General features: G+C 34.0%; 1 protein-coding gene across 2 annotated transcripts in view; it reads right to left on the minus strand.

The window, feature by feature from the left end:
* Positions 1-466: 466 nt before the first annotated feature.
* The window catches only part of LRCH2 (leucine-rich repeats and calponin homology (CH) domain containing 2), a 128,270-nt gene continuing 105,855 nt past the window's right edge, over positions 467-22,881 (minus strand). Inside the window, exons 15-21 of one of the 2 annotated variants that reach the window (XM_011984425.1) lie at positions 16,717-16,761; positions 13,427-13,477; positions 10,762-10,819; positions 9,891-10,003; positions 9,570-9,707; positions 9,341-9,418; positions 467-3,179 (exon numbers count right to left, since the gene is read on the minus strand). In XM_011984425.1, the coding sequence (XP_011839815.1) occupies positions 3,060-3,179; positions 9,341-9,418; positions 9,570-9,707; positions 9,891-10,003; positions 10,762-10,819; positions 13,427-13,477; positions 16,717-16,761 (603 nt within the window). In that variant the 3' untranslated portion in view covers positions 467-3,059. The remainder of the gene's footprint in view (positions 3,180-9,340; positions 9,419-9,569; positions 9,708-9,890; positions 10,004-10,761; positions 10,820-13,426; positions 13,478-16,716; positions 16,762-22,881) is intronic. The other variant, XM_011984432.1, reaches the window with a different exon arrangement.

Genomic DNA, 22,881 nt, shown 5'->3' on the forward strand with positions numbered 1-22,881 from the left:
GGAGACACAAGACATCAATCAACATATGTAAGACAAACATTATTTCAGTCCAGAAAGGCGGGAAAACTGGAAGCGGGGAGGGGGCTTCCAGGTCATGGGTAGATAAGATACAAATGGCTGCATTCTCTTAAGTTTCTGATTAGCCTCTCCATAGGAGGCAATCAGATAGGCATTTATCTCAGTGAGCAGTGGTGACTTTGAATAGAACTGGAGGTAGGTTTCCCCTAAGCAGTTCCCAGCTTGACCTTTCCCTTTAGCTTAGTGATGTTGGGGCCCCAAGATTTATTTTCCTTTCACAATATAAAGTGAATCTGGACCTTTAAACCACTTACTTTGAATATTCTAAGTCTGGCTATTTTTGTATACTAGGGAACACAGACACCATCTATCAAATGCTGACAAAAAATGGATGATATGATGGTAAGAAAGGAGGTAGAGAGGGAAAAAAGAAATCTCAGACTTAAAATTTTGTCTTTCAACTTTATCCACAGTTTGCATCGGTAATATACATTTAAGTGTTCCATTTATTTTTAAATGCATCAGAAAATCAATTATGATAGATCTGTGACAAATACAAACATTTCTGATTTATTCAAAAAATTCAGTTAAAAAAGTCATTAAACTAGCATTCTGTAAAGATAATTATTAAACAAATGGTAATGCATTTTTACTTATTTCATTTCTAACATACCCAATGTCACTTCTTTCTTGTGCCATACAGTAATAAAATGTAACAGAAATAGCTATCTATTGAATTTTGGGGGCCTAATAAAATATTTTTGATTATTTAACTGTCATAAAATCACAAATCCCAATCAAGTAATGAAAATCATTCTTAATTCAATAACTGATGAAATAGATAATAGCCATAAAAACATTTAGAATAAATTTTACACTTAGAAACTACTAAAAGAAATACATCAGAGCCTTGGTATAACGTTGTAGGGGACTATGCTGTGAAACTGCTTTAGAGGTGGTGTTGCCATTTGGCACAAGAGTAAATGAACTGCCATGATATGGACCTCAGATAAGCCCATCTTAAATTGAATTTTGCTTTGCAGTAAAGAATGCTACAGTGAGGTTCTGCTGTATTTTCTTTTTAAAGGAATAATTAACTGACAAGTAAGTGAAATGCAATAAGAAAATGGCTTACAATTTCACTACTACTTCAAAGATATGAAACAGGACAACACTTGTAAAATAATTAACACTAGATTGATTAATCAGAGACTATCATAACACCTATGAAAGCAGTATGAATGATTGCTGTGTTTTAAATGGTCACTTAATTTGTAATGCTGTCAAATTTCTACATAGAAAGTCATTAACTAAGGTATTTATTTGCCATTTCTTACATATATTACCCAAGTTTTCACTAGGGAGAATGTGTGAGTTTTTTTTTTTAATCCAACTAAAAAATTAACAACTAATAAGCTCAAATATTTAATAAATTACTAATACTTTAATTCTTAAACCATACAGTCATAGAAGCTTTAATTCTTTAAAAGCTCCAATTTGACCCTTGGGGAATGTAATGAACACATCTGATTTCCAAAGCCAAAATTTAATTCCATGGCTTCATGCCAACTGATCAAAAAAAGTACATTTGTTCCTATACCATTTGGCACACTAGTTTTTACCTTTTATATATACCCTTTGAAATACCCAGGCCAACAGTTTTAATAACTTGCATCCATATTAAGAGGTAAGAAGTGCAAATGATCACATACTTAAGATATGATGCTTGCTTGGTTACTGCAAAAGTAATTATTAAGATTTTTCTATAGGAAACTCAGTTATTCATTACAGTAATGTTTTTGAAAAATTCCTGTAATACCACCAATGTAAATTTACCCATATGTAAGTTAAACAAGGACTTTGTGTAACATAGTATCTCATGAAAATATTTATAGAGGAGTCTGTGTTTAATTTAACATCAAAGTAATTGAAGATCACAAGGTTTACAGGATTCACAAATGGCCAGATTTTGAGTAAAAGGCTATTCCTCAACTGCTGCTCTCTGAATATAGCTAAAGGCAGCACTGATATCATGCTGCTCAAAGGCAAGATATAAACCCAAACTTTGGCAGTTTTATCAAAATGTCCTTGATAATTAGTACTCCACTAGTTCTCAAAAACTTTACTGCTTTGTGTAACATTTTCAATACAGAAATAAAATACTCTTCAAATAATACATTTTAAAAGATGATTAAGTTTCACAAAATTAAATATCATAAATTAACCATATTAACATTGGTATTTTTGACAACATGAAATAACCAATTTAAGGGAAACTGCGATGGACTAACTAAAAAATCACAAATGTCACAATGTGAGGCTCATTTAAATCCTCACATATTACTGACCCTACAAAATCTACTAAAATATTTTAAAGTTCCATTGACTCTATTTAAATACATTTAAAAAATTGCAAAAATGCTTAAGACTATATAAGAGTCATCAATTACACAGGCACTTCACATGTAAACAATCTACAGTACAACTGAAAATATTTTGGCACCAACCTATAATACTAAAAGAATTTAATATAAAGCCAGAATTGTTTCTTCTACGCCTTTTTTTCTAGAAAACTAAGACCAAAGATTGAAGAAATTGTGTATAAATTAGAATTAGAAGTGTATTAAATAACTCAAATATAGAATTGCTCTAAATTGCTAAAAAACAATTACCTTTATCCAGATGTTTACTAGTATGCTATGATGTAAAAAAATTAAACCTAATGTGATTATTAAATTGAAACTACATTTTAAATTTAGTATCAGTCTGCTTTCTGAAAAATAATCAAGATTATCAACTGATTTAGTAAAAAGAGAATTTGAGTTTATCAAATACTCTTATTAAATTAATCCAGTTTTCCCCCAAAAGAAGTTTGGGCAATTCAATGTTTAAGTCTGATGTTTCAACGTAATTTTTTTAAAATCCTAAGGCGTGACCTAAGGCAAACTATTTCTGATGGAATACTCTTATTCATGAATTTGAAATATTTGAAATCACTGCAAATAAATGAAACTATACACTTAAAGTTTTTAAATGTTATATCAAGCCATAGAAAGCTGAGATGCCTTGGTTGTTGGTAATTCAAGGAGCGCCTGAACTGTGACACCAACTTTCACAAGTCCTCGTTCTTCCAAAATATGATGAGGCAAACAAAGTCTTTCCTGGAGAAAAAAAAAAAAAAGGTATTTGAACATTCATTTTTTAGAAGTGTAATAACATTAAGTCAGAATTTGATTTTAAAAACATGATTTCTGTAAAATGTAAAGAAAAAAATACATAATTCTAAGTCTTCTCTTATAAATATTGCAATCTAAAATGTTTTTAGATTCTTAATTTATAGTAAGAAAAAGATTATAGAAGTTGGCCTTGTTTGAAATGCTGTCATTCTACACTTGTACCTCTTTTTCTACAAAGAAAATGTTTATAAAAGAGTTGGTCACCACTTTTGCATTTCCCATTCACTACTCAGCCACTGCTATCTCACATCTAACCCTAAAGCATATGGCCACTAAAACTATTTTAGTAAAAATCACCAATGTCATCTTAAATGTCAAATGTTGCACATGTCTAGTTGACTGCTCAGTCATATTATGCTTTTGATTAATGCCTTTCTGGAAACCTTACCCCTCCCCTGTCTTCTGTGACACCATTCTTTCTACTTCAACTTTTCTGACAGAAATTGTGCAGTAGCTTTCATTCATTAGCCCTCACTGATCCTCTTCTAACATCCCAAATGTTTCCAAGGGTTCTGTCTTCACTCTCTTCTCTTTTATGCTATATCCTCTCTTTTGGTATTCTCATCTATTTCCAGTTTTAACTACCCCTTCCATACTGATGACTTCCAAGTCTTTATTTCCTTCCAAGATCTCTCTATTGAGCTCCAAATACAAATATCCAACTAGACACAGTCAAATGGACATCTAACAGACATATCAAAATCAATGTGTCCACAACAGAATTACTTTACCAAATTAACTTGTCCTTCTGTGATCCATGTCTTAGTGAGTAATACACTATTCGATTTCCATTGACAAACCTGTGAAATATAAGAGTCTTCCTCTTTCTTCCTTATCCCCATAACCAATTCTCCAAATACTACTGATGGTATCCCACAAAGAGTTCTCAAAATTATTGCCTTATCTCCATCTTCACTGCTATATTTGTTGCCCTCTTAACATTTTGCTTATTTATTCAAATAACCACTGAAGTGTACACTAGAAAAGAAGAAAGGCTTCAAATCAATGACTTCAGCCTCTACTCTAGAAACTAAAAAAAGAAGAGCAAATTGAACCACTGGCAAAAGAAAGGTGCAAATAATGAGAATGAGAGAGGAAAACAATAAAGTAAAAAAACAAAAAACAATAGATAAAAAAAGTAATGAAACCCAAAGTTAGTTCATTTAGAAGATTTTTTAAAAATTCATAAACCTCAAGATAGGCTAATCAGGAAAAAAAGAGAGAATACACAAATTACCAATATCATAAATAAGGGAAGTGACACCACAAGATATTCTATAAATACTAAAATGATAATAAGGAGACATTATAAACAACTTCATACTAATAGTTTGACAAGTTAGATGAAATGGATGAATTCTTTGAAAGAATAATTACATGATTCTGTATAAAGAAACTCCTAAGGCACAGAAACACACACACACAAAAAAACTATTAGAACTAATAAATGAGTTCTGCAAGGTTGCAGAATACAAGATCAATAAAAGAAAATCACTTCTATTTCTATAAAGTAGCAATAAAAAATTGACAGTGGAATTAAGGAAATAATGGTATTTATAATAGTACCAAAGAGAATAAAATACTAAACACTTAATTTAACAAATCTAATGACAGACTCGTACATTGAAAACTACAAAACATTGTTGGAATAAAAATTAAAAGATATAAATAAATGGAAAGATGTCTCATGTTAATGGATCACAGGAATAAATATTGTGAAGATGACAATATTCCTCAAATCATTTTACAGATTTGGTATCCCCAGCAAAATCCCAACTGGCTTTTTTGCAGAAATTGACAAGCTAATCAATCCTAAAATTGATATGGAAATGCAAGGGACCCAGTATAGCCAAAACAACCTTGATACAGAACAAAGCTGGAAGACTCACACTTCTTGATTTCAAAATGCATCACAGAACTACAGTAAGCAAGACAGTGTGATACTGGAATAAGGAATTTAGTCATAAAAAACTGAGAGTCCAGAAAAAAAGCCTTACGTTTATGGTCAACTGATTTTTGACAAAGATGCTAAGACAGACAATTCAATGGGGAAAAGAAGAATCTTATCAAAAAATGGTGCTGGGAAAATTGGATATCCATATGTAAAAGAATGAATTTGGATCCGTACCTCATACCATGCACAAAACTGATCTCAAAATGGATCACAGACAAAAAGGTAAGCCCTAAAACTATAAAACTTTTAGAAGAAAACACAGATGTAAACCTTTGTGACCTGGAATTACACAATGTTTTCTTAGATATGATATCAAAATCATAAGCAGCAAAAGAAAAAACGAGATAAACTATACTTCATCAAATTAGTAACTTTTGTGCTGTAAATGACACCATCAAGAAAGTGAAAAGACAACCTGCAGAATGGGAGAAAATATTTCCAAGTCATACATCTCATAAGCAATTTGTATCCAGAATACATAACTACAACTAAAAAAAAAAAAAGATAAATAATCCAACTCAGAAATGGACACAGGCTTTGAATAGACGTTACTCTAAAGAATATATACAAATCAATAAGCACAAGCTAAGATGCTCAACATCATTAACTATTAGGAAAATGCAAATCAAAACCTCAATAAGATATCACATCACACACACACTAAAATAGCTAGAACCAAAAAGGTAGACAGTAACCATTGTTGGTGATGATATAAAGAAATTAGAACCCTCACATATTGCTGGTGGAAATGTAAAAATAGTGGAGCCACTTTGCAACATATTTTGGTAGTTTCTTAAAAAATATTATAAACATAGAGTTACCATATAACCTAAAAATTTCACTGCTAGGTATACAACCAAGAGAACTGAAAACAGGTATTCAAAGAAAAACTTATTCATGGATGTTCAAAGCAACATTATTCATAATAAACAATGAGTGAAAAAAACCCAAATGTCTATCAACTGATGAATGGATAAACAACATGTGGTATGTATTTAGAACAGAACACTATTCAGCCATAAAAAGAAATGAAGTACTGATTTAGGCTACAAATGGATGAACCTTGGAAAAATTATACTAAGTCAAAGAAGCCAGACACTAAAGACCCCATATTGTATGATTTCATTATATGTAATGTCTAGAGTAGGCAAATCCATAGAAAGAACAGGGAAGGGACTACGAATGGGTAAGGGCTTTGTTTCTGGGGTGACAAAAATACTTTAAACAGATTGTTGTAACTGTTGTTGAACTCTGTGATCATACTAAAAACCATTTATACACTTTAAATCAGTGAATGCTATGGCATTTTAATTCTATCTCAATAAAAATATTTTCTTAAAAAAGTCAATGTATATGCCTAATCTCAGGCTTAAAAAAAGAGAACTTCAATCCATACTTTTTAACCACATACAAAAACTAACTCAAAATTGATCATAGACATGAACATAAAACTCAAGATTATAAAATTTCTAGAAGTAAACATAGGAAAAAAAATCTTTGTGGCCTTGGATTATATAAAGATTTCCTAGGTTTGACACAAAAAGCACAGCCCATTTTAAAAAATAAATTGTATTTCAATAACTGAAGATCCTGCTCTTTGAAAGACACTCTAAGGACAATGAAAGGATAAGACAAAGATTTGGATGTAATATTTATAAATCTGGTAAAGGACTTTATCCATAATTTGTAAAGAAACTCAAACATAGGAAAATAAACAACCCAATACAAAATAGACCTCAGATTAGAATATGTACTTCAAAAAAGAAGTACACTTCAAAGTACTTCAAAAAGAAGATATACAGATGGCAAATAAGCCCTTGAAAATATGATCAGCATTATTAGTCTTTAGGAAAATGCAAATTAAAACTGCCCTGGCAAGTCAGGACATACATATCACAATGACTAAAATTTTTAAAAGACTGATCATACTGAATGCCAGTGAGGATGTGGAGGAACTGGAACTCTCACATACTGCTGACAGGAATGTAAAACGGTACAACCACTTTGGAAGAGTTTTGTATTTTCTTAAAATGTTAAGCACGCACCTACCATATGTTCCAGTTATTCCACTGCTAGGTATTTACCAAAAATTAAAGAATGCATAAATCCATACAAAGACTTGTATACAAATGTTCACAGCAGCTTTATTTGTAGTAGCCACTAAAACTGGAAACAACCCAAACATCCATCAGCAGGTCAAGGGATCAACAAACTGTGGTATATCCATACAATAAAATACTATCTAGCAATGAAGAGCAATGGTGTATTCATACATGCAATGACACTGACGAGTCATAAAATAATTATGCTGACTGAAAGAAGATAGAAAAATATAATACATATTGTATCATTCCATTTATATACAACTCTAGAAAGTGCAAACAATCTACAATGACAGAAAGCAGATTAGTGGTTGCTGGAGAAGGAAGGATTGGAAAGACACATGAGGAAATTTTGGGGGGCAGTAGATATGTTCATCATCTTGACTGTGGTGATGATTTCATGGTGTATGCATATGTCAAAACTGATCAAATTGTATACTTTATTTATATGCACTATATTGTATGTTAATAATCAATAAGGCTGTTAAAAATTAGAAAACATCCTAAAACAAAGAAAATTAATTTAAAAATTATTATATATTACCAATTCTGAGGTCAGAGGAAAAACACTCAAGCTAAAAATAAAACCCTTAAAACAAAAATGACATAACATTAGTGAGGTAGCGAATGCTTGCAATCCCAGTTATTCGTGAAATAGAAGTCTAGAGCTCAGGAGTTCCAGTCCAGCCTGGGCAACACAGTGAGACTCCATCTCTAAAACAAGGTTTTTTTTAATTTTAAAAAAGAAAAAATGGCAAAATGGGAAAATCTGTATAATGTAATGGCTGGAGAAAGCATTGCTAAGTTTGCTATTTCCCCATTGGAAGATTGAGAGTAGAAAAAAGAAACAATAAATATTTTTAAGAATTAAAAATTTAAAACATCACATCAACTGAGCGCAGTGGCTTGCGCCTGTAATCCCAGCAGTTTGGGAGGCCAAGGCGGGTGGATCACTTGAGGTCAGGAGTTCAAGACCAGCCTGGCCAACATGGTGAAACCCTGTCTCTACTAAAAATAAAAAATTATCTGGGTGTGGTGGCATGTGCCTGTAGTCTCAGCTACTTGGGAGACTGAGGCAGGAAAATTGCTTGAACCGGGAGGCAGCGGTTGCAGTGAGCCAAGATCATGCCACTGCACTACTCCAGCCTGGGCAACAGACTGAGACTCCATCTCAAAAAAAAACCACTATTACATCAAGTATAGATAAGAGGTAATTAGAGAACATCATGTAATTTCCAAATTATCCAACAATTCACTGATTCTCTACACATTAAATTATGTTTCCTTACTTGAGGGAAGAGGTTAAAATGGGATCTGTAGACCAGATTATTAAGACACTGTTCAAAAGACAGCTTAACAAGAACAACTTAATTGTGGTCTGATAACAATATCATTTTTCTCCATAGTCATTCATGTAGAGGTTAGGTTTATAACACTTTACAAAGAAGCAATATTGTGATTACACATGTTCCTTATATATTTACAATACTGCTTTAATGATTAATTGCATAGTAGTGCAATTATTACATGAAATGTAAGACAATTCCTAAAAATTTCAAAGTTTGCCCAATACAGATACTATCATAATATGCTGCTATAATTTCCAATTTTGCATTTTAAATAAAGTTTGAAAGGCTGTTTACACTGAATGCAAATCTTCCAACCAGAATCTATCCAATGACTTACAAAGGAGTCCAAATGTTCTCTGGAAAAAAAAAAAAGAAAGAAAGAAAAAAAGATGGTAACAATGGCATCACAACCAAGTTGTAAACATGGCCACTGAGTTACGTTTGGTCAGTGATGTGCATGATTTTCCAGATTTGTAGCTATTTTATAAATGACTTTAAAGGCAGTTAAAAACATTCATTAGATAACTGCTACAGTTAAAGCTGGAGCTTAGGAGAAGGTACCAAGAGAAGGCATTCATTTTCATGTTCAGAAAGCATTATTCATTGCTCTAAGAAGAATCCCAGTTTGCATGTAATAAATTCAAATTTAAGTGATCACGTTGTTAGACAAATAACAATTACCTGTGAGACACCCAACTTTTTACAAGCATCAAGAAAATTTTCTACATTTCTTCGACATTTTGCCATGCTCAGTTTGGGCTGTAAAAAGGGAAAAAATGTACTTTTAGGCATTTTTCTATGGAACTTAATCAAAACTGAAAACTACGTTCACTGAGGTATATTATTTAAAGACAATTATAAGAAGCAATATCTTCCTTTAGAGAACTAACAAACTGTAAACAAAACTTACCACTGCTGGTGATGGTACATGAATACTAGCAACAGAACGTGGCCTTATATGATTGGCCAAATGGCAAAGAACAACCCCATCCATCAGTGCAGCTCCAATGTCATCAGGCAAAATTACTTTTAACCTGGATTCAAGATTCTACAGAGAAACAGGTATAAATCAGATACTTTATCTAAACATACATGTTATATGTTTATATTACTAATTGTTGTATAATCCAAACATTTTAAGGAGCATTGAAAATAAAATCCATATGCCTTATTAATTTTCCAAGTTAAACCCATTTCCACAAAGCAGATCTGAAAGAGCAATCTGACTTACGTTGCGAAGTTGTCGTATTTGCTCTCGCTCTTCCCGTAAATGTTCCATCTTTCTTCTCATTGTAAATCCCGGATCTGCTGCCCCATATTCTTGGCGAGATGAGCGGCTAAAAGCTATAAAAACAGAAATTTCATAACTTGTTACAAAGTTAATGGGAAGGAGCAACTATTGATGGGGAAAGAGGCATGATAAAAAGAATCAATACAAAATGACATAAAACATTATTACTTACTAATACATTCCAAATATTTTTAAAGAATATATTTGAACTCTATTTATATGCATAATTGAAAGCAACAGGGAAGATAAGTGTTAATGATTTATACTACCTATACATGTTCTGATTCAAACATACGTTATTAGAAACTTATGGCCCAGGTTAAAAATGATTACTGAACATACGTCAGCCTTTTATCTTTTAAAAAAGGAAATTATTCTTGAAGGTCAATACAGTTATTCAGGAATAAAAACTGTAATTCAATACCTTGCCAAGTAACATGGATCCATTTTCTTTTGGGCTTGCCAAATGCGAAAAGATCCCTTTATAAAACCACAATATAATGGAGTGCTATAATTTCAAACAGTGTTTGGTCTGCTGGCAGAGTGGTCATTCTAACAGCAGTCACAGTAGAGTAGAAATAAGACTGCAGTATATCTAAGGCAAAAAGCTGAGGTTTCAGGAGCTTGAAGGTAAAGAGGAAGAAAGAAATGGGAATGGGAATTGGAAAGACAAATAAGATTAAGAGAAAATTGCTTTTAGGAGAGGGGAAAGAATCTATGTGTACTTAAAACTATGGAATCAATCCCATTTAAGCTGGGAAACTAGTTTCAAATATAACTGATAAATTTTATTTACAGAATATCTATTTACCTGATCTAGGCTTCAAGCCAAAGGGACTGTGTGAAAAGCCATCAGTTCTGTCATATTCCTAAAAAAAAGTTAAAAGGTTAAAAATAAATAAATAATACAACTTCTTTTATTTCAAAATAATCAAGGTGCTTATTCATATCCATTCCAGTTTGGGGAAATACTTATTTTCCCTACGATTAGTGAAGAGAAAAGTAACTTGCATTTCAATTCAAGTTGATACATTTCACTTTTAAGAGGTCAACTAATATTTGCTAGTTGAGCTAACTATACAGGCTTTAAATACTTTCATAGTAGAAAGAAAATGAAAATCATTAGTGAACTGTATAAAATAGATCGTACTTTTTGAAAGAACCAGATTGAAGTTTCCCAAAAAATGAAGTAAGCGTCAAGGAAAAGATAAGTGAATTTAGTATTTACTCAGCATCTACTATGGACTTAACACCTAACAGTAGATAATCTGAAGGCAAACATATTTGTATAGGGACTGCAGAATGACAGATGATAAATATCATCTCTTATATTTGAATACATATTGTTTCAAATGTTTCACACACAGTGGTTTGCTGTGGAAAGATTTGTAGTACATTAAATCTGAAGGGGGAGTTAGAAAGCTTAGGCTGTGTTTTGAGCACAACATATAATTTCTCTGTGATTGTTTCTTCATCTTTCAAATGAGGTTACTGTGAAGATTAAATGAGATAACTAAATGAAACTATTGTGTAAAGTGATAAAATAATGTAACCTTAGCAGCACCTTATTTAACCTGTGCAACAACTCTGTGAAGTGAATAGGGCTCAGCTTCAGTCACTTCTCTGCCATTTATTAACTAAGATAGTTGGGAAAGTTACCCATCTCTTCAGCTGTAAAATGATGAGAATCATACCTATTTTATGGGGCTGCTTTTAGGTTCAAATATACAGGCAAGCACTTTGTTAACAGTAAAGCACTACACTAATTGGTTTTACTATTTTCCATTCACACATGAAATTAATGCAATCAGAATTCTGTAGATTACCTAAATCTTCTGTTAACATGTGATATGCAGTTCAAGTTAAACGTCAGTTGAGTTACCAAAACACATACATACTCACCACCCTATCCAAATCTACAAGCCTCCCAGTTTGTCTTCACTATTTTGGTTAAATTAATATGAATTCCTAGATGAAAATTTCACTGATCCAAATGAAATAAAAAATATATTATAAAACTCACACCTGTAATCTCAACACTTTGGGAGGCCGAGGCAGGTAGATCACTTGAGGCCAGAAGTTCAAGACCAGCCTGATCAACATGGTGAAACCCTGTCTCTACTAAAAATACAAAAATTTGCCAGGTATGGTGGCATGTGCCTGTAGTCCCAGCTACTCGGGAGGCTGAGGCACAAGAATCGCTTGAATGTGGGAGGTGGAGGTTGCAGTGATCTGAGATCGTGCCACTGCACTCCAGCCTGGGCAACAGAGTGAGATCATGTGTCAATAAAAAAAAGAAAAGAAAAGAAAAAAAATATATATATATACACATATGGCAATGTAAGTTATTTGAGAAATTTGGTATGAATAGTCTATCCTGTGAGCACAGATCGTAAGATCATAAATCAAGCAAATAGGCAGTAGTCACTTATATGCTTATACTTGTAACTTAAGTAAAAGAATTACAAAAGCATCTGACAAAGACTAATTTTAAGATATCTTAATTTAAATCATTTTCTAAAAGTATGTATACCATTTTACCTATCATATAAATAATTTAGAAACATGTTTATAAAATTAATGTCCAAATCCATTTAAAAGTTTTGTAATGCAGATCACCCACAACAACAGACAAAGAGAATCCTAGCCTATTAAAAAAGCAACATCACCTACATATAATGAAATATTAATAGCATCTATGTAACCAAAGTTACACAGTGAATTTGGGCCATCCAACACTTTAGGCAAAGTGTTGAATTCATCAAATGAATGTGTAATCATTTACTTACTAATGTCAATACACTTTAAGGTAATCTGAAGTAGAAGAGATAGAGTTCAGAATTTTTAAAATTTATCTCTTGCTGTTAAGCAACAGAATTGAATAAATAAATTAGAAGAATCAGTTATTCAAGTAACCAGAGTATTTGATCGAGATTTCACAAACTCTAACTTTCTGATACCCATTCTTCCAAAAAGGTGTAACCTCCTGTCGATAGGAACAACCCACTGCAGGGATGTTTCTCGTGGAAAAAGGAAATTTCTTTTGCATTGGTTTCAGACCTAACTGGTTACAAGAAAAACCAAAGGCCATTGCACAATGCTGAAGTACTTTTTTCAAATTTAAAATTGGAAAGTTGTTCTTAAAATCTATCATTTATTTTAAAATATGGATGAATGAGAAAGCATAGATTTGATAAAGTGAATTCTTTTCTGCCATCTACAGACACTTCCCAATAAGAAAATAATAAATAAACAAGTGCTAGTATCAATATTTTTACCAAAAAAGGGCATTCTTAGAACTTTTTATAGGCTAGAAGGTTTGTACAAACTATTCTGCCATGGATTTTAAAATATAAGTGAATATTACATTGCAAAAAAAAAATCAGGTTACAGAGAACTGGCAAGGAAGAATCTTATGTAAAACACAGAAAACATACAAAACATATTTTTAAAACATATAAAAACAGAACTTGTACCTCAGATGATACTGGAGATTGTGGTGACATATTAGCATTATCACTGTCTTGCTAAAACATAAAAATAAAAGGATGGAAGATGAAATTACAATACAAATGATGATTTAAACATATAAAAGGAAAACAAAAATTGTTTTGATCAACTACTAAAGGAAGAACTACTAAAGATATACCATCCAGCACATTGCCACTCTACATGTGGTCTGTGAACCAGCAGCCTAGGGATCCTCTGGGAGTTTAGAAATGCAGAATCTTAGGCCTCACCCAAGACCTAACTAATCAGAATCTACATTTCAATAAGACCCTCAAGTGGTTCGAAATATAGTACTTTAAAGTTTGAAAAATACTATCTACATATAATAGCACGGATGTGTTAACAACCTGAGACATGTAAATGAAGGCATGCAAAATCTCCATCAACCGAAATAACTTTCATTTGAAAATTTACATGTATCTAATATAGGCTTATTGATAATTAGAAAGAATTTCATTTAATAAAACATTAAATGGTCCATGATTTTTAAATGACTATTCTACTGCCAACCAAATACGAAAATTTTGACATTTAACTTTGAATATGCACACTACATAGAACATGTATTCATTCATTCAACAAATGATTATTGGCTACCTACTATATGTCAGACACTATGCTAGACACTGAGAGTACTGAAATTTAGTAAAATATCACCCATCCAAGGACCTTTCAGTCGAAGAGAGAAATAGATTCATGTATACAGGTAATACAACATTCTCAGTATAATACAGAACAATGCATGGCATATTATGAGGCACAGATAAGGGGTACTTGGGGGGATGATAAAGATGGTAGAGAAAGGCAAGTATCCTGAGAAAGTATAAATTCAGTAAAAAACTGAGTGAAAGAAGAAAGAAGGAGAAGAAAGAAGGGAGTAACATGCTAAGATGAGAGGAGAAGAACCAAAGCATGGAAGCAACAAATGTAAAGATGAGTGCAGAAAACCTCTGAGCAGTTTTGTCTTGCTGGAGGGTAAGGTGAATGGAGGGTAAGGTGAAAGAAGAGCAAGATATGAATTAAGGCTGATGTGGCAAGCAGGGGCTTGATAAAAGAGGATCTAGAATTTATCTTCTAAGTTATGGGGGAAAATTGAAGGTTTCCAAGCAAGGGAATAGCCTGATTGCATCTGTGTTCTTTGAAACGACCACTCCGGCTGCAGTGAGAATGGACTAGAGAAAGGGAGAAGAGCAAGGAGGCTATTGCAGTAGTACAGGCAAGAAATGGATGGGGGCCTCCACCAGAGCAGAAACAGCAGAAAAAAAAGCGTAATGTATGCAAAATATTTTAGTGCACATAAACAAACAGTAAGTCTTGGCTACTGATTAGATATTGAGGCAGGCAAGAGAAAAGCGGGTATGAGGAGACAGGGAAAACAAAATGTTTTCTGTCAAAGGCAGATGACAAATATTTTAGGCTTTGTGACAACTAACTGTTCCCCTAATCCATGAGGAATATGTTCCAAGAACCCCAGTGAATGCCTGAAACTGCAGATAGTACCAGATCCTTTATAATATACGTGCTATGTTTTTTCCTATACATACATACCTATGATAAAGTTTAATTTATAAATCAGGTATGAGATTAACATCAATAACTAATAATAAAATAGAACAATTATAACAATGTATTCTAATAAAAGTTACGTAAATGTGGTCTCTAAGTGTCTTATTGTACTGTACTCACCTATTTTTAGACTGTGGCTGACCACAGGTAACTGAAACCTTGGAAAGTGAAATAGAGAAAAAGGAGGGCTACTATACTCAAGCTCTGCCACAGTAATGAAAAAGTAGCCATAGGCAAATGAGTATGGCTGTTTTCTGACAAAGCTTCAATTACAATCACATACAGTATGTCAAATTTGGCCCGTGGGTCATAATTTGCCAGACCCTGCTCCAGCTAGACGATGGAAGGTGATTCCATTAACTCAGTAGTTCTCAACCTTGGCTGGACATTAAACTTACATGGGAAACATTAAAAACTTCATTGCTCAGTCCATACCATATCATACCACATGCCAATTAAATTATAATATCTAGGGGGTGTGACCCAGGCAACAGTATTGTCTAAAGCTCACTTGGTAATTTTAGTGTACAGCCAAAGTTGAGAGCCACTGCACAAACTGTTGGATATTAGTGAAAAAATGGGTTTACAAGCAAAAATTTTTAAAAAACTCAGTTTTGAACATATTTAGTCCTATTGGGTTTATGAGATATATCCAGCAGAAATTCTAAGCAGGTAAGAAGACAGATAAAAGATTGCAAGGGCTTGAACCTCTCCCAGACAAATCTGAGAGGCTTCAGCAGGTACACAGGTGTTATTTACTGAAGCTTTGACAGCTGGTGAAGACATGCTAGAGACCACACAATAGGCCATTCCCTGGGAATAATATTTAAAGGGTAAGCTGGGATCTTATGGAGTTGGTGCAATGGAAAGCTTAGACAGGTGTGCAGGAACTAATTGTGCTCATGCACGGGTAAATATTGCCAAGCATACCCATACCAAACATGTAATTCAGGCTTAAGCATAAATATTAACAGTGAAAATATGACCAGTTATAGCTATAGCTGACTTTTATTCATCCCAGTAAATACTACTGGAGAGGCCATGGAGAGAAATCAGCATCTGATCTGGCAGATGCCCAATCATCTGGCTCTATTCATTATTCTTCCCTGTGTGACTCTATTTCCTAAAACTGAAGACATTTTCAGAAGCCCTGCCAAGTACCCACCATGAAATTAAATACCAATCTCTCCAACAAAAATACACAAAATTTATAGTAATGAGAATATATCTTTTCAACAATGATAGGTTGCTGCATAGTTTACACTGGTGCAGTAGAAAGGTTTATGGTAATGCACAAACTGTAGAAGTCAAATTTTAAATTTTAAAATAGTATGCAGAATTTGTGGAAGGAGTTCCTAAACAAAGTTCCTAAAAAAAAATCTCAATTGACAACCAGGCTGACTTAGAAACATCAAAGATATGAAAGACAACACACTTACACCCATGGATTACAGGTCTAAGATGAATGACGATAAAATTCTAAAACTGAATTATTAGTAATTCCATTCTAAAGGACATATGGAAATTAAATGATTAAATTAATAACTGCATGATGATGCCCATATGTTTTTATTGTTGGAAAAAAACCATGCATTAAATCAAAACAAAGAATCTGAAAAATGGATTGCATTTTACTCTCACTGAGCCAACTTCATATAAGTAAACATTTCAAATAATTATCTTTTCTTACCTCATCATTTTCATTGCCACTTGAACTCTTCCTCATTGATTTATACTGAAAAATATTTAAAACACATAATTTATTTTCCCTTGAACATATAAATTCCCTACTAGTAAATTATGTACAAGGTTCTTTCATATTTTGGTAGCTTTATTAAATGACCTGATAACAAATTTAAGTATATAACAAGTATAAACAGTCCTACTACTAAAACTAACAAATATAATGCTTTCCATGTGCAAGGCCTTGTTGTAAGTACTTTACACAGATCAAGTAACATTTCTTTCTTAATCAAGCTATTTCCCATTCATTAAGGTGTGTAATCTGAGGGTTGTCTTAGAGTTTTCCTTTTTCTTAATTCACTATATCTAATACGTCATCAAGTCAATTCTTTTTTTAATCTCTCTCAGACTTACTTCTTCAGAATTCTCACAACTACCACCCTTTTCCAGGCCCTCATTATCTTACACCTGGTCTATAATCTCACCATTCTAAGATGTCATCTATTATTAAGAAACCTACTGCTTTCGGGTTAAAAAAACACTACATTAAATGTATATATTGATTAATAATTGTAATAATGATGACAGCTAACACTTGTACTACTGCTTGCTATATGCCAGGCACTGATTTAAATGTCTTACATGTATTAATCCATTTAATCTTCTTAACAACCCAACTACATAAGAACTATGCTTATATGTGAAAAAATGCTTAGAGTTAAGAAAATACAGTATGACAACCACTGGAATTCTTACTTCTGACTCCTCTTCACTGCAAATGATCCTACATATCAGTGGCAGATTAACCTTCCGTTTGCAACTCATGACTGTCCTGTTGTAACACCTACTAACTTTTGGATTATGTCCAAACTTCTTTGTCTGGCATTCAAGGTTCTTTCTTTTTTAATTATTCTTATTTTTTTTTACATTTGTATATACTTATATTTGTGGTCAATTTTTTTTATTATACTTTAAGTTCTAGGGTACATGTGCACAATGTGCAGGTTTGTTACATATGTATACATGTGTCATGTTGGTGTGCTGCACCCATTAACTCGTCATTTACATTAGGTATGTCTCCTAACGGTATTCCTCCCGCTTCCCTCCACCCCATGACAGGCCCCAGTGTGTGATGTTCCCCACCCTGTGTCCAAGTGTTCTCATTGTTCAATTCCCACCTACGAGTGAGAACATGCAGTGTTTGGTTTCCTGTCCTTGTGATAGTTTGCTGAGAATGATGGTTTCCAGCTTCATCCATGTCCCTACAAAGGACATGAACTCATCCTTTTTTATGGCTGCATTGTATTCCATGGTGTATATGTGCCACATTTTCTTAATCCAGTCTGTCATTGATGGACATTTGGGTTGGTTCCAAGTCTTTGCTATTGTGAATAGTGCCACAATAAACATATGTGTGCATGTGTCTTTATAGTAGCATGATTTATAATCCTTTGGGTATATAACCAGTAATGGGATGGCTAGGTCAAATGGTATTTCCAGTTCTAAATCCTTGAGAAATCGCCACACTGTCTTCCACAATGGTTGAACTAGTTTATGGTCCCACCAACAGTGTAAAAGTGTACCTATTTCTCCACATCCTCTCCAGCACCTGTTGTTTCCTGACTTTTTAATGATTGCCATTCTAACTGGTGGGAGATGGTATCTCACTGTGGTTTTGATGTGCATTTCTGATGGCCAGTGGTGATGAGCATTTTTTCATGTGTCTGTTGGCTGCATAAATGTCTTCTTTCGAGAAGTGTCTGTTCCTATCTTTTGCCCACTTTTTGATGGGGTTGTTTGATTTTTTTTCTTGTAAATTTGTTTAAGTTCTTTGTAGATTCTGGATATTAGCCCTTTGTCAGATGGGTAGATTGTTAAAATTTTCTCCCATTCTGTAGGTTGTCTGTTCACTCTGATGGTAGTTTCTTTTGCTGCGCAGAAGCTCTTTAATTAGATCCCATTTGTCTATTTTGGCTTGTGTTGGCATTGCTTTCAGTGTTTTAGTCATGAAGTCCTTGCCCATGCCTATGTCCTGAATGGTATTGCCTAGGTTTTCTTCTAGGGTTTTTATGGTTTTAGGTCTAACATTTAAGTCTTTAATCCATCTTGAATTAATTTTTGTATAAGGTGTAAGGAAGGGATCCAGTTTCAGCTTTCTACATATGGCTAGCCAGTTTTCCCAGCACCTTTTATTAAATAGAGACTCCTTTCCCCATTTCTTGTTTTTGTCAGGTTTGTCAAAGATCAGATGGTTGTAGATGTGTGGTGTTATTTCTGAGGCCTCTGTTCTGTTCCATTGGTTCTATTTAATGGTCCCCTTTACATATGCAGCATTATCTTCCACAACCCTTGGAAAAATAGATAACCAACCTGATATCTTAACCACAAACTGGGGGGTGAGCTGTATTAGAGATAATAAATACAAGACGTATTGTTCCTCCACCGTCTCTCCTATGACAACTATCACAAATCTAGCAGCATGCTCTTTCCAGGTGATCTCACACACAACCTCAATATGCCTTCAACCCAGTGTGCCAGAGAGCCACTGAATGAAATTGGCATGTGTGAAAAAATCCTATTTATCAGGCAAGACAATCACTGAAGTCACTTATTTTTGGTTTTAATCTATATGTCAATGAAACAGTGATATTTAAGTGAATATGCTAATATTTATTAAGTGCTTACTCTGTGGCAAGTGTAATTCTAAGCACTTTTATTATTAAATAATTTAATAGTTACAACAATCATGTGAAGGAAAGTACAGGCACACCTCATCTTATTGAGTTTTGCTTTACTGCACTTCACAGATACAATATTTTTCTTTTTACAAATTGAATGTTTGTAGACACCCACTGGTGGCCATTGAGCAGATCAGATTCTGCTCGCTCAAATGCCTTACTCTACTTCCTTGGCAACCACATCCAACAAATCTGATATGGCTGGGATTGAGAAATTTGGTAAGTCACAATTGAAGAAGACAAAAAACGCAAGAAAAAAATTCACTGCCTTCCAAAGAAATGACCAAACAAGAGAAGCAAGCAGACAAATCATAATAAGGTATACATCATGAAAATGAACTGTACATTGCACAAGCATTGCCTTCATATTTTACTTTTTTTGGCTGATGAACTTTGCAAGATACAAAGAGGTTGGATCAAGTTTAAATGACTGTGCTGTTCCTCTCACATCAAAGAATCAAGAGCTACTGAAAATGAAGACTGCTTTTGCCTCTCCCATCTGCCTGGCTAGCAGATAAGGGAAAGAATTTGAATGTTGGTGAAGGAAGAAGCAGGGTGGAATGACAGTAAAAGCTATAGTAAACCCAAGCTGATCCAAGGTGTCCTGCAAGCTATAAAATTCAGTTTAATCACAGTATCGATTTTTTTGTTCCAGTGATTTTATTGGGATATACAATTTTTTAAATGTGCAAATACAAAGTTTCAAAATGTGCAGAAAAGGTTTGTGGCAACCCTGTATCAAGCAAGCCTATTGGTGCCATTTTTCCAATAGCACGTACTCGCTTCATGTCTGTCAAATTCTGGGAATTCTAACAATATTTCAAACTTTTTCATTATTATCATATCTGTTATGGTGATCTGTGATAGTGATCTTTGACGTTTCTATTGCAATTTTTGAGAGATGACTCAAATGACGCCCATATAAGAAAACAAACTTAATCGATAAATGTTGTGTGTGTTCTGACTGCTCCACTAACAGGTTGTTCCCTATCTCCTATTCTCTGACACACAACAATATTGTAATTAAGCCAATTAATAATCCCACAATGGCCTCTGAGTGTTCAAGTGAAAAGAAATCGTATGTCTTTCACTTTAAATAAAAAGCTTGAAATGATTAAGCTTAGTGAGGAAGACAGGTAGAAAGCAGAGATAGGATGAAGCTAGGCCTCTTGCTCCAATTAACTAAGCTGTGCATGCAAATAAGTGTTGAAGAAAATTAAAAGTGCTACTCATTCCAGTGAACATACCAAAAATAAGAAAGCAAAACAGTCTTATTGCTAATATGCACAAAGTTTGAGTGATCTGGATAGAACAGCAAACCAGCCACAACATCCCCTTAAGACAAAGCCCAGTCCAGAGCAAGGCCTTAACTCTCTTCAATCCTATGAAGTCAAGGTGAGGAAGCTGCAGAAGAAAAGCTGGAAGCTGTAGAGGTTGGTTCGTTCATGAGATTGAAGGAGAGAAGCTGACTGCATAACATAAAAGTGTAAGGTGAAGTAGCAAGTGCTGATGTAGAAGGTGAAGCAAATTATACAGAAGATCTAGCTAGCTAAGACAACTGATAAAGGTGACTACACTAAACAACAAATTTTCTATGTAGACAAAACAGCCTTCTATTGGAAGAATATGACATCTAGGACTGTTGTAGATAGAGAGAAGTTAATGCCTGCTTCAAAGCTTCAAAGAACAGGCTGACTCTTGTTAGGGGCTAATGCAGCTGCTGACTCTAAATTGAAGCCAATGTTCATTTAACCATCCCAAAAATCCTAGGTCCCTTAATAATTATGCTAAATATTTTCTGCCTGTGCTTTATAAATAGAACAGCAAAGCCTGGATGACAGCACATCTGTTTACAGCATGCTTTACTGAACATGTTAAACCTACTATCGAGCTCAGAAAAAAAGATTCCTTTCATAATGTTACTGCTCATTTACAACGAGTCTAGTCAACCAACAGTTCTCATGAAGATGTTCAAAGAGATCAATGTTGTTTTCATGCATAACATCCATTCTGCAGTGCATGGATCAAGGAGTAATATCAACTTTCAAGTCTTACTATTTAAGTAATAACATAACATATAAAGCTATTGGGGTCACAGATAGTGATTCTTCTGATGGGCCTGGACAAAGTAAACTGAAAACCTCTGCAAATGATTCATCATTCTAGATGCTATTAAGAACATTTGTGATTTATGGGAGGAGGTCAAAATATCAACATTAACGAGATTTTGGAAGAAATTCATTCTGATTGTCATGGATGATTTTGAAGGGCTCAAGACATCAGTGGAGGAAATAACTGCAGATGTGGTAGAAACAGCAGGAGAACTAAAAGTACAGCTTTTTTTTTTTTTTTTTTGAGACAGGGTTTCATTTTGTCACCCTGGCTGGAGTGCAGTGTCATGATCTTGGCTCACTGCAGCCTTGACCTCCTTGGCTCTAACGATCCTCCTGCCTCAGCCCTCCCCACCAAGTAGAGGGGACTACAAGCATGTGCCACCATGACCAGCTAATTTTTTTGTATTTTTTGTAGAGACGAGGTTTTGTCATTGGCCCAAGCTGGTCTCAAACTCCTGAGCTCAAGGGATCCACCTATCTCGGCCTCCCAAAGTTCTAGGATTACAGGCATGAGCTACCACGCCTGGCCTAGAAGTAGAGCTTAAAGATGTGAGTGAATTACTGCAATCTCATGATAAAACTTTAACAAATAAGGAGTTGCTTTTAATTGATGTGCAAGAAAGGTGGGAATTTTTAAGGTAGAATTTACTCCTGCTGAAGAAGCTGTGAACACTGTTGAAATGAAAACAAATGATTTACAATGTGACATACCCTTATTTGATAAACCAGTGGCAGGGTTTTAGAGGATTGACTCCAATTTTGAGAGAAGTTCTACCGTAAGTAAAATGCTATCTAACAGCATCGCATGCTACAGAGAAATCTGTTGTGAAAGGAAAGTCCATTGATGTGGCAAACTAGAAATCGCCATAGCCACCCAACCTTCAGTAACCACCATTAACATCTACACAAGACCCTCCACCAGCAAAAAGATTATGACTCGCTGAAGGCTCAGATAATTGTGAGCAATTTTTAGCAATAAAGTATTTTTAATCAAGGTATATCATTTTTTAATACATAATACTATTATGCACTTAGCTGATTACAGAACAATGTAAACATAACTTTTATGCACTGGGAAACCCAAAAATATTCATGTAACGTGCTTTATTGATATATATTCATGTGACTTGCTTTATTGAATAGATATTTGCTTTAATGGCATTGTCTGGAGTCAAACCCACAATATCTCTTAAGTATGCCTGTATTGTTACACTCATTTGTAAAGTTTTTATAAACAAACTTAATTAAGGTTACATGACTTGACAAAGTCACATAGTTAATAGGTATCCAAGTAAGGACTGGAACCCAAGTGGTTTGATT

This window comes from Mandrillus leucophaeus, unplaced genomic scaffold (assembly GCF_000951045.1).
Source record: "Mandrillus leucophaeus isolate KB7577 unplaced genomic scaffold, Mleu.le_1.0 Scaffold1063, whole genome shotgun sequence".
NCBI lineage: Eukaryota > Metazoa > Chordata > Mammalia > Primates > Cercopithecidae > Mandrillus > Mandrillus leucophaeus.